At 34.2% G+C, this 13,898-nt stretch overlaps 1 protein-coding gene across 4 annotated transcripts in view; it reads left to right on the top strand.

The window, feature by feature from the left end:
• The window catches only part of STXBP5L (syntaxin binding protein 5L), a 346,905-nt gene that overhangs the window by 271,093 nt on the left and 61,914 nt on the right, over positions 1–13,898 (top strand). For 2 of the 4 annotated variants that reach the window (XM_045851924.1, XM_045851925.1), the window contains one exon: positions 2,400–2,492. The exons of the other annotated variants lie outside the window; for them this stretch is intronic. In XM_045851924.1, coding sequence (XP_045707880.1) covers positions 2,400–2,492 — 93 coding nt within the window. The remainder of the gene's footprint in view (positions 1–2,399; positions 2,493–13,898) is intronic. 4 annotated transcript variants of the gene reach the window in all.

The raw sequence follows: 13,898 nt of genomic DNA on the forward strand, positions 1-13,898 counted from the left end.
TGGCCAGTCCTGTTCTTTTTTGGTAGCAATTTTAAAATAAAAGTAATTATAATTGAGGAATAAGAGATTATTCCTTTTAACAGGTTTTCAATCATTATATATTTGTTAAAATATATAAAGTTTTTTTCCTGGGGAAAATGCTAACAGTTTAATATATCATAAGAAATATTAGACAACTGTACTTGAACAACAATAAAAAAGAATATTGGAAATTATCAATATTTGCTTGTTTAATTCATTTCCCATGAAAAAGAAAAATAAGTAATTGTGTATATTAAGGAGTCTTTTTAAGCCCACAAAGTAGAATGTGTTTAATACTATTTCCAGCAATCTACTACTATTTCCAGCATACCATAGCAACAAATATACATAAAACTACATTCTATAGTCTCTTGCTATTGTTATAGGAATTGCTGCATCCAATCTAGATTGTCAGGAAAGGCATAGTTAGGATATAAATGCAGACTTTTTAAGCCCAATCTCATAAAACTAAAATGTAACTATGAAAAAAGTAAATTTAAGACTTTATCAATAGTTCATAAAACTCATGAAGCTTATTATTGCTAGAGGTAGAAAAGAATGAAAATATAAATAATTAAATTGTTTATATAACTTATGAATGACAGCATCAATATATTATTAAGAGAAACTAGAATATTTGTAACTTATCCTAATTTTTGAAAAATTAAGAAAAGCAGCCGTGCCACGTAACAAGTCAGTTCATGAGGTCTGACGAATAGTGGCAATTTTATGCTTGTATCTGGGTATATCTCCCCTTTTTATGCACACAAAATACTTAAGAGCCAGTACTTTTCTTGCCTTTTTTTTTCTTTAGTGCAGTGATTTTGAAACAAAATCATGTGAAGAGTTTGTTAAAACACAGATTGCTGATTACCAGAGCTAGATTTTAATTCAGTAAGTCTAGAGTGGAGCCTGAGATTTTGCCTTTCTATCAAGTTCTCAGGTGATACAAATCTTCTGGTCTCTGGACCACTTGAGAATCATGGCTCTGTGAAACTTTTTTAAATATTCTTTTCAGTAGTTACTTCATCTCTCAGTATCTATTTTGGGATCTCAGACACTTATGTCTTTAAAGTCTGCTAAAAACAGATTAAAATATTGACACAGTTATCGCTCAGCAAGAGAGATTGGGAATTACAGAAACTGGAGACCAGTAATCATTTTATAACTCTGATTTTCTACATGAATCTCAAACCCCCTTTTAGCCCAATAAACTACAAGTAAAATAAAGTGAAGTTTTGGACTATAAATATATCCTTTAGGATAATGAGAGAGGACCGAGTAGTATTTAGGAGCTGAAAGAAGCCCAATGAACCAACAAGAATGCTGATGTTCTTAGCTTCTAGGATAATATAATCATTTAATATTTAATTATCACCAACAATTCAACAAATAATTTTAAGTATCTACAAATAGGTAGATAAGATGCTATCCACTAATAATAAACTAGTGAACAAAATAAACATACTCCATGCCAAATGCAACTGACAGTCTTACCTACAGAAACCAACATTAAACTAATAATTTTACAAATTACTAATGTTTTTTTCTTAAACCCTGTAACCCTTTTCTGCTTAGCAGGTAAGGTCATGTGCAATCTGTGTACTACATAAACACACTTCCCAAGGGGGTGAGCAGGAGCTAACATTCAGTCCTAGTTCCACTAGGTCCTGGCACAGAACTGCTAACATTCAGTCCTGGTTCCACTAGGTCCTGGCACAGAACAGCATCTTTTTCTTTGAACAGAGTTGAAAACTAACCAAGCCTTCAACTGCAGGGTTATGTCTGCTCACAGATATGCATTTTTTACTTTGTCCTCCTTGAAACTGTGCCTTTAAAAGTCATTTTGTCAGATAAGTATCTTTTTCTAGACTGGCATTAAGTCCTAATATTGTTGCTACCTGTATAGCCATCCATCCTCATGAGTCTCACTATCCACATATACAATAAACTTACTATCCTATCAAGTTCAACTGAGGGCAAGGGTGATAGAAATATTTATCTTTATTAAAAATATTTATTTAGACATCTTTAGTAAGCATATCTTTATTAAAATATCATAGAGGTAAATATCACAAAACACTAACAAGGAAGTAACCAGTTCTGTCCTCAAATCTGAGTTTCACCTGGGTCTTATAGCCTATTCTGAATGCTCTTCCTGTTTGATTCTGTGTACCTAGAATGCTGCTATATCCTTCAAAGAAGTCATTTTCCCTCCAAAAAGTGTTCTGTTGGGGCCATACCAACATACACAGATAAAGGCATAAACTAATGACCCTTCTAAGTAGTTATCATGAAATTTGCCTCTAAGGTAAAAATTCTTGGTTCACTTGGACTAAGAAATTACATGCCAATAGTTTTTTATTCCTTTTCCTTAGGACTTCCTACCAGAACTCCTGAGGCAGCACCAGGCTTTTATAGGAATGAGATACCAGCTGTGAGACAGAGGAATCAAGTACATCACTTGCCAGGTGAAAGTGAAAATCTCTTTTATAAACAAACAAGTTACTCATACCTCCACAACTTTCTAAACTTCATAATTTGTATCAAAAGCTTTATTCTTATTTGTTGTGCTGAAAACACAGGTCCCTCATGAATGAAGACAAATTTCCCTGAAGCATTGGTTAAAACCAGAGACACTGACTTCATTAGAAGGAAAGCAGAAATTCCTAAGGATTTTGTGAACAATTTTGAAATGTTCCATAGAATTTTGATAGTGTTATTTTCCTGCTCTGTATATGAATTATTTGTATCAGTCCATTAAGAAAATATGGAGAGACCAACAGACAATTCAGGGAAAACTTAAGAGCCAAAAAGAAAGGAGTTTTGTAAAAAATCTCCACAATTCTTCCTAACACAATTAAATATTTTCTGTGATCAGAAACAACTGTAATGATCATGAAAACTCCATAAAGAATGGCCTCAAAGGAGCAATGTTCTCTCAAAAATAGTGAGCAGAAAGTAGTAAGGTCCCATAATCTAAATTTTATGCAGTCATTGAATATTTGATGAAGCTCATAGGGACCAAATCATAATCAAACACAAGTTATACAGCTTCCTTAGATTAGGAAACCATTACAAAATGGTTGTGACCAGATCTGCAACTTTAAAAAACTTGAATTACTGCCCTGGCTGGTGTGGCTCTCAGTTGGTTGGAAATCATTATACAAGACAAAAGGGTGCCAGTTCAATTCCTGGTCAGGGCACATACCTGGGTTGTGGGTTCAGTCCCCAACTTGGGCTGCATATGAGAGGCAACCAATCAATGTTTCTCTCTCACATCAATATTTCTCTCCCTCTCTTTCTTGTGCTGTCTACAAATGAATAAATAAAATCTTTAAAAAATGTGAATTAGCAATGGTCTAGACCCTAAATAAATTCAGCAACCAAGAAGCCTAAAGATAGTTGCAACCAACACTTTTCCAGACAGTAGTTTTTTTTTCCTGTGTACTACAACTCTGTCATATGCCTTTCTCTGTGGAGAATTGCAGCTTAGTTACATTTGGTTGTAAAGCCTATGACTTTTTCCTGATTTTCATTTTTATTTTTTTCTGATTTTTATTAATAAGATGAAAAAACATGAATTATAAAAAATAAAGTTAAAATTATATGACATCCAAGCAATGAAAAAGTGAAAAGCTGCTGAGTCATGAGCAGACAATATTTTAACTAAGAAATTCAAAAGAACTTAATAAGAATACTTCTCATAAACATCAGAAACACAGCTTAAGTTCCATTTAAGTGGAACTGAATTTGTTCCAGGAAAAAACTGAATTTGAAAATAGTTTTTAGTTTTTAGAGTTCATCAAAATCAACAAATTGTCATCACCTTTTGAATTTATTAAGCCTTGTTTGCTAAAAATGGTAATCAACATTAGTATAGCACTTTAAAACAGACATGTATTATTTAATCCTACAGCAACCCTGTGTCATTGGTATTATTCTCAGAAGAAATTATGGCCAAGAAAAAAATTCTACAATTTGTCCAAGCTTATCCTACTAGTAAATGCCTTAGTTTGAACCAACCCAATTCTTCAGACTTCACGATTCTCTAGCCTTGAATTATTTGGTCTCCTATTTGTACTTATAGAAAGTGTGTGTAAAAACCTAGTTCTCTCAGGAAGTTTATAATTCAAGATAGAAAAGAACAGAAATAAAATTTCATAATTATTTAATAATTGTTCATAAGATACTAATAAAAAGTCCCTGATTCATTAACATCTAGATAGGAATAATACATATTTTAAGGTAGTAATAAAAGCAGAGTCATAACATTAAACATTTTTATGCTGGAGAAAGTTCTAATAAAGATACCTCTTAGCCTGGCTATATCTTAGCCACTTCTGAAGAATGCAAAAAGGGAAAATGGCAACAAAATTACAGTCATGTATGCCTTTCAGGATTCCACCATGCCATAATGACCAAAAATGTTTGTGCACGTGTGTGTGTGTGTGTGTGTAACTACACCTGTATACACACCCAGTATTTTTTCTAATCTTAGTTTCTGGCATAGGGAAGATAGAGACAAATGAAATTCATTACTGTATTTCAACCAGCCAAGTTAATTTGCAGGTAAACTCCACAAACATTCTAATATAAACCACTTTTATTTTAACTGCGTTAGATGCATTTATTTTACAGAAGGTCTCTAGGCCACACAGATGGCATCTAAAGCAGGAAGACTGGGTTGCTTAGTGAAAGAACATAGCTTTGGAATCAGAGAAATTTGACCTTACCCTGCCTCTTTCTACCATTGTAACTTTAGCCAAGTTTCTTAACCTTAACTGTGCTAGTATCCAGAACATTCTCAGTAATATATAGTAGTAGATATTATAAAAGCAGTAATAAACATCCATGGCCTAAAGAGACTGAATTTGTCTCTTTTACCATTTTAAATTTCCAAACATTAGTTATAGCTTATTTATAACAAAGTAGAAATCCTTCATGAAAACCAAAAAATCAATCTAGTTGTTTCTAGTCAAGAAACAACTAATGAGAAGCTTTATATTAGAAACTTTTGAACTCAGCTCTTTATATTATTTCTGTAGCCATATTCTGACTTATTCAGGGTTCACTCTGTTCCCAAAATTTTGATTCAAATGTGAAAACAAGGATCTGACTGAGACTTATTTGAAGACAATATAAAATCTCTATTGAGCTAGGCTGCACCTGTCCATTGACTGAATTGAATTGAAGTCAGAAAAAGGGCATATGAACACATAGTTGATTGAATGAGATGACACAAACAAGATACATGAAGTCCCCCAGGCAAAAACGTTTTGTAATGCCTGAAGTTCTGTCGTTATTTAGGGCTAAGATCAAAGATAGGGATGAGCATATGACCTCATCCTGGTTTAGCTATCATAAGCCACCAGACTACACTGCCTCTTTACTGTAACAACCTGAGTTTGGGAGGCAGAAGAATCTAGGAGTGGAGATAAATAGTCCTGCAACAGTTTGTAATCTGGTGCTATTGTGGCTTAGCCATCACCTGATCTTTAGGCTTGAGTTCATAGATAGATATTAATAAGTTTTTTTGCCATCAGTCAGTCCTTTCACTTATTTGCATGATCTTTGGTCTCTTAGGCTATCCTTCCTAAAAATTTCTAGGTAAGCCAGAAGGTGATAAATGTGATTAGGTAAGTGACTAACCCTATCTTTGGGGATGCTTTCCTTCATAGTTTTTAAAACTCATATTTATTGAGAAATATTTACATAGAATAAAATTCACCTTTTTAGTATACAGTTATGAATTATTTTTCCTGCTTTTAATTTTGTTTTTCTTTCTAAAAATGTATGCCACAACATGTTAAAGTAACAAGAGAAATTTTTCTGATAATTCACCCAGAATCTAACAGGACTGGGATCATAAGAATCTAATACTTGCCACAGCTCTACTCCCTGCCTCACTGCTGGAGTGCCTATGACACAACTTGTTGTGTTACTGTCTGCAAGCCAAGACAGGCAGCTTTTCAAGGTGTGAAGAATTAAAGATACTATTCTGTGTGATGATGCACAACATGACAGAGATTTTTATAGCAGATAAGAGATTTTTATAGAGAATAAGCCCATTATGAATCAAGTGTGGGCTGTCATTGTTCTTAAAAATATGGTGGATTCTTAGGAAGTACTATTATGCAGAGTAAAGAAATAATAGCACTAGATACAGTTGGAGGCCTTATCAAGTGTGCTGTGCTTAATCCTATGCACTCTATTTTAAGTAGGGCATGTTTCTCAGATAAATCATTTTTTGGTATAGAATACCATAGAAAACAATCTTTTCTTGTCAGCTAAGTTTGATAATGAAAACAATAGCTAATACTGAATGATTGTTATAAACCATACCATGCTAAGAACTTTACACATATTCCCTTAATTATTACTGACAAGATTCCTATGAAGTGGGGACTATCATAATCCACCTTTTTACGGAGGAGGAGAAACATAATCTTCCTGAGATTAAGTAACTACTAGTTTAGGGTCACCAGGCTGGCAAATACTTGAGTCACCATTTGAATCCAGTTTACATTGTATTCTTGATCACTGGGCTTCACTCCATCAAATACTGGGAAACTTGCCTTGGAGAAAAGCAAAAGTTTTTGTGGAGCTTTACAAAAAGGCATTTAGCCTCTTCTAATAGGGGAATTACTATCATTGTAACTACCAACCTTCTATTTCTTATTAGAAAATGGAAGATCAAGTACAACTATGATGAAAAAAATCTTAGTTACTAAAACAGTACCTGATAACTTAATAATATATATCTAACTAATCATAATGACCTTATGCTCAGCAAAGTGACATCTCTATCTGTATCTATAGCTAATATGACAATATGGCATGTCGTGTATGGAAAATTTGAGATACATCTCAGGAAGTACCTTTTGTGAAACAGTCCTGAATAAAAATTCCATAGGTTGCTTAATGTTCATAAAACCATAAAACATTTCTCCAAATGTGATCTGCTCACCTCTTCGCATCTGTATCACCTGCAACACTTTTTAAATACAAATTTCTGCTGATCTACTGAGAGTACCTGGAGGTGCCCCTTAGTTTCTTCAGGTACTTTAAGATCTGGCATGTGAGAGCATGAATCAGTTACTCCTTATTGCTCCAGAGGTTAGGACTGGGACAAATTAGTAAATGAACATGGCAAGGAGTTTGAACTCAAGAGAAAGAAATCCTGTAGCAATTATAGCAAATCCTAAATTGGATTTTTTAACAAATACCTTTGAAGGTTTCTATTGTGGAACTATTTAAACAGGGTGTCAAGAATGTTGTAGGAGAATACTTGCATTGAGAGGATATTTGACTAGACAATCTCTAAAATTCCTTTGAGCCAGGATTCTCATCTTTCTTTTCTGTGCAGTGTGCTAAGCCAGTGAGTAGAGAGAAGTCTGTTTGTTCTATTTTCTCCCCTTTGTCTAAGAATATGAAATGATAGCACTGTCTATGCTTTAGCTTAGATAACAGTAAAAAGAAGAAATTCAGAGCTGCACTCACAGGGGTACATTGCAAATGTTAATATGTATTGTTTTCATTTTATACACTTCCAAGACTACTTGCCTCTTACTCCCTTTTCCCCATACATTTTCCAACCCAAATTTCTCAAATATTAATGCATAACATATTACTCTATCACTTGAACATACTTTCTTAGTTTGCTTAGACCTCTTCAGAGCAACCTTTCACCCCTGCCTTCTGGCTTTACTGTTTTTTCCCAACATTCATTGAAGAAATATTTATTGTATACCTACTCTACACCAATACTTTATTAGGTATTGAGAATACAATCCCTATCTTTGGAGAACTCCAAGTTTCAGAATGTTCGTGGATAGTGGACAGAGTGAAAAAAAAAAGTATAATAAAATGTGTTAAGTATAATGGAGATGTGCACAGGTGCTATGAACATTAAGATAATAGCACCAGATAAGCTTTAAGTTTGAGGCTGCCATCAGAAATGAAGTGATTTTTTTTTACCTGTCTTGAAGGATGAATAGGAGTTTACTAGTTGAACAAGGAAAGAGGAGGGTCATTCTACTCATAAATAACAGAAGACTGTTATTAACATTGTTACTAAATAAGTTCCCTAATTAATCCGGTTTTGGTAGAATGAGTGGCCTGAGGGGAAATAAAGACAGGGCCCTCACCACTGCAATCTAACTAGAACTTGATACAGAAGGCTAAAAGCAAACGGTTACCCATTGACCCAGTTGTCCTGAGCCTGGTTCAATAAGGTTGCCAGGCACTCCAAACACCAAGATAGTGTAGGAGGCAGGGAACCCTTGAAAGTCTGTGTATCATCTCCACTAGCTGGGAAAAGGAAAACCTTGAGACTGTGTATTTATCCCAAGGCCTGGAAGGGAGAAGGAGAGGGGGACTACAGTGCCCAAAGAAAAGCCTGTAAACAACTTTGGTTAACTGCCTCCTATCATGTATACAAAATGAACAGAGTCTAGAGCAAAATAAGGAATCGGGTTAACAGATCTCCACTTATACCTACTTTTGGGTAGTCACATCTCTCTGAGGGAAGCTGGAACCACATTTACCCATCAATCAATATATAACTTCTTCACCCTTACCCCGCCAACTATATGAGTCCTCAGAACGAAGGACTTTTTCTCTCTTGGCCACTCATCTAGCCACCTGTCCTCTGCTTGTGCTTTCCTATTAGAACTTAGAGTTAATAAACTTTACTTGCATGTTAATAGGCTCTCTGACCTGTAACTCCCAAATTTCTGGGAGTTTGTCCCGTGACAATTATCCCCCTTCTCTCCCTGTTACACAACTGAGCATGGGTTTATTTTCAGGTAGGAAGTAGTATATAGGAAACCAAAAAGGTAAGTTGCAAACTAGAGAGAGGAATAGGTGGAGAAGATTTGAGAGCCAGTGTGAGGAGGAGTACAGGAGGTGAGTTTTCCATTTAAATAGTGAAGAGTGTGGTCACTGTCCTGCTGTATGCATCTGGGCTTATTGACCAATAGGCAGGGACTATTAGCCCTCTTTATAAAAGCATCTTTGTAATCCATTTTTGAAATAATTTATACTATATAGATATGTTGAAGCACCCTATTTAAAAACAAAGTAAAAACAAAAAGTTATAAAACATACCTTTAAATTATAAACAACTACTTCATGTTTTAAAAATTAAGTGAAATGCCCTGGCTGAGTAGTTCATTTGGTTAGAGCATCGTCCTGATATGCCAAGGTTGCAGGTTTGATTCCCAGTTAGGGCACATACAAGAATCAACCAATGAATGCATAAATAAGTGGAACAACAAATTGATCTCTCTCTCTAAAAACAAAAAATTTGTTTTAAATAGTAAGTGTCCCACTTCCTTAGTTCATCTGAATTATGGATTAATTTTTAAAATATCCCCCCTAATTGATTTTCCCTAATGCATTGCTCTATATGATAACATGCATTCCAGTTAAATATTTTTATTAGATGCCCAATTTTTATTAACAGATAAATAATGAGTAATGTTTTTCAGTAAATTGCTGGAATTTTCTTGGTTTATCCAAACACTTTCTGGTAGCTTGATTTCTATAATGTAATTAAAAATTATTTTAAAATTTTGTATTTACAAGGTTTTATTTGCTGAATTTAACATTATAGTGTTCAATAGTGAAGTCATTTCACCCACCATAGGCATAGTAAAATTTCCTTGACTACTTCATATATATCTGTAATAGAATATTCTTTCTATTTCAAAGAATTATTGACAAAGTTTATCAGTTTTTACCCTTATCATTATTTATGATATAACCTAATACATCTATTGCAATGCTTCTTTACCTATTAGAGATCAGCTGGTTAAAGTGTCATTCTGATACACTAGTTGCAGGATCAATTCCCAGTCAGGTCAGAAACAAGAATCAATCAATGAATGCATAAATAAGTGGAACAACAAATCTATGTCTGTCTATCTGTCTCTCTCTCTTTCTCTCTCTCTCCCTCTCTCCTTTTCTCTTCCTCTCTCTAAAATCAGTAAAAAAAAAAAACAAGAAAGAAAAAAGAAACAACTCCATACTACATATAAAAAAAAACCATGCAAAGAAACACTTAAAATATTTACTGTAAGAACAATTACTTTTCTCATGTTTCTGTTTGCATATTAAATAATTACTACTCAATGGTAATAAACTAACATTGAACAATATTTCTGCTCCCATCCATGCTCACTCAATGTAATGTTTATCACAATTTTAATAATTATATTGTAAGACATACTGTTCCCCCACATTCCTCTTTAATTTTATATAATTAACAACTGCCTTTTTCCTTTTTCTGTTGTTTCAGTTAAAGGATCAAGAAAGTTAAGTCTGCCAACAGATCTTAAGGCTGATCTTGGTACGGTAGGCAAAAGCCAACAATTTTAAGTTTTCTTACATTCATTTGGCTGAACATTTTTCCTAACCAGTCCATGAACAACACAAGTTTCCTAGATGGCAATGTTCAATGTCTTTCCAAAAGGCTTTTTAAAAATCACCATACAGTTCTGTTGGCAGCATTCAACATTGTGTTTAATAATCATTTTACAAACTTATGTTTTATAAATCATTACACACCAAGGTATATAATTTTTTGTTTTCTTTTTATCATGAAAGTGTTTTTAAACATTAAATAGTCACACATATGGGTCCTTGTGACTGTTTTCATGTAAATGGGCATCATTTTTTTCTGGAATTATTTTTATATTAGTAACATTTAGAAGCAATGCTACTTTTAAAAAGTCTGATATATAAAGGAATGGAGTTTTGGTCATTTTTTTATTCTAGGGAAGTTATAGAAAATTTGATTCACTTTTAGTGTATTCTTTGTGGTGGTCACAGCCTCATTCATGATTCTAATGCTGAAGCAAATAAGGCTTCATTAAAGACACCTTCATATAGTTTTGTTTCAGAACTTTTATCTGCTTATTCCACATGGTTTTTCTTTTTCAAAATTTAATCGAATTACTTTTTTTTCCATCTCCTTTATTCTCATTCAAAGCCATAGTATTAAATCCTAATAATGTCATGGTTAAAAATAACAAAAATACAATAATTGGTCTTTGCATTATCCTTAAGAATATACAAAGCTGTTACACATATGCTATTAACAAATGGTAGATTTAAGATCTGAACTTTGAACATGGCACCCAAAGTTTGTGGACCATAGTCACATACTTCATCTCATTGTATTAAATAACTGTTAGATAAATACTTCATCAAATTTAAAATCTAATTACATATAGACCTCCATCCAAAATGAAGGCATGGGTAGATACACTTTGCTTCCTCTCACAACCAAAAGAAGGACAACAACAAATTTAAAAACAAAAAACAACCAGAACTGACAGGAAATTGAACTGTATGGAAGTCCAACAACCAAGGAGTTAAAGAAGAAACATTCATTCAGACTGATAAAAGGGGCAGAGACAGGCAGCCAGAGAGGAGAGGATACATGGCAAAGTGGTACTGGAAGACAGGGCAGGCAAGCTGGCAGCTGGCAGTCCCACATTTGTGTATGGATAAACCCAGAGGAATAATTGGGGAGTGAGACAGACCACACAACCCAGGGCTCCAGTGCAGGAAGAGAAAGCTTCAAAATCTCTGACTGTAAATATCTGTGGGAATTGCAGCAGTAGGAGAAACTCCCAGCCTTGCAGGAGAGCTCATTGAAGAAACCCACAGGATCCTAGAATGTACACAAACCCACCCAGCAGGGAATTGGCACAAAAAGGGCCCAATTTGCTTGTGGGTAGTGGGGGAAGTGACTGAAAGTGGGGCAGGAGCCAAGCATGAGGCATTATTCCCTCTCTGACCCCTCCCTCATATATAGTGCCACAAAGCAGCAAAGTGGATTGCCCCACACTTGCAAATACCTAAGGCTCTGCCCCTTACAACATAATAGGTATGCCAAAACAAAGAAACCTTCCCAAATGAAAGAACTGATCAAAACACCAGAAAAATAGCTAAATGACAAAGAGGTAGCCAAGCTATCAGATACAAAGATCAAAACACTGGTAATCAGGATGCTCACAGAAATGGTTGAGTAAGGTCACAAAATAGAGGAAAAAGTGGAGGCTATGCAAAGTGAAATAATGAAAAATATACAGGGAACCAACAGTGAAGGGAAAGAAACTGGGACTCAAATCAATGATTTAGAACAGAAGGAAGAAATAAACATTCAACCAGAACAGAATGAAGAAATAAGAATTTAAAAAAAATGAGGAGAGGCTTAGGAACTTCTGGGACAACTTTAAACATTTCAACATCTGAATCGTAGGAGTACCAGAGGAGAACAGGAACAGCAAGAAATTGAAAACTTACTTGAAAAAGTAATGAAGAAAAACTTCCCCAATATGGTGAAGGAAATTAACTTCCAGGAAGTCCAGGAAGCTCGGAGAATCCCAAAGAAGTTGGACCCGAGGAAGTACACACCAAGGCACATCATCATTAAGTTACCCAAGATTAAAGACAAGGAGAGAATCTTAAAAGCAGTAAGAGAAAAGGAGAGACTTAGCTACAAAGGAGTTCCCAAAAGACTATCAGCTGATTTCTCAAAAGAAACTTGCAAGCAAGAAGGGGCTGGAAAGAAGTATTCAAAGTCATGAAAGGCAAGGACCTACATCCAAGATTACTCTATTTATCAAAGGTATCACTTAGAATGGAAAAGCAGGTAAAGTACTTCCCAGATAAGGTCAAGTTAAAGGAGTTCATCATTACCAAGCCCTTATTATATGAAATGTTAAAGGGACTTATCTAAGAAAAAGAAGAAGATCAAAACTATGAACAGTAAAATGACAATAAACTGACAACTATCAACAACTGAACATAAAACACAAACAAAAACAAACCGCAAACAACTACAATAGGGACAGAATCACAAAAATGGAGATCACTTGGAGAGTTATAACAGGGAGTGTGAGAGGGGAGAATGGGGGGAAAGGCACAGGGAATAAGAAGCATAAATGTCTAATAACTAGCTATTGTCTAGTACAAACTAGACAGGGGGAGGTTAAGAATGGTATAGGAAATGGAGAAGCCAAAGAACTTATATCTACAACCCATAGTCATGAACTAAGGTGGGGGAATGTTGGTTAGAGGCAGGGTGGAGGGGAATAAAGAGGAGGAAAAAATGGGACAACTGTAATAGCATAATCAATAAAATATACTTTAAAAATATAATTACATAAAAATTTTATATGAATTCAGTTAAATTAGATAATTATAGTATTTTTACAGACCTTAGAGCAAATTTAATCCTCACAGTTGTTAAATTCTTTTCTTAACGTATTGTTCAGTTTTTTACAGTGCAAAGCTCCGATGCAGTAAGCTAATTATCATTAGCTCAGTAATATTATTATTAGTTCAATAAATAAATTATTAAGTAAATTAGTATTTTACTAGTGTAACTGATGTCAAAGGAAGAATCAACATTATAGTTTCATTTGTTGACCTCCTACTATGTGTCAGACACTATACTTTCTGATATGAACATATTATCTGAGATAAGGTAGGTATTACAGTTCCCACTTTACAAATGAATAAGTTAAGGCTATGAAAAATTTAAATTTGCCTCTAGCCACACAGCTAGTAGAAAAACTGAATTTAAATCAAGTACATATCATTGCAAACTTTATAATCTTATAACTACCTGCCATTTTGTGTAGCATGTATTGTGACAAATGTCAAATGGAGACTAATAACACTTTTCTCTAAAAAATCATGCATTCAGATATTCACATGATTTCCACAATCATAAAATTTTGTTCTAGAATGTTGAAAAGGAAATATGGAAAAGAAAGAAAATTTCCAGTCCACTTTTATATTTTTAGAAGTAGCAAAGAAATTTTAGTTATAATTCTAATCTTGAGGTTACTTACACA

The sequence above is a fragment of the Phyllostomus hastatus genome, unplaced genomic scaffold, assembly GCF_019186645.2.
Source record: "Phyllostomus hastatus isolate PE091 unplaced genomic scaffold, TTU_PhHast_1.1 phas_contig_86, whole genome shotgun sequence".
NCBI lineage: Eukaryota > Metazoa > Chordata > Mammalia > Chiroptera > Phyllostomidae > Phyllostomus > Phyllostomus hastatus.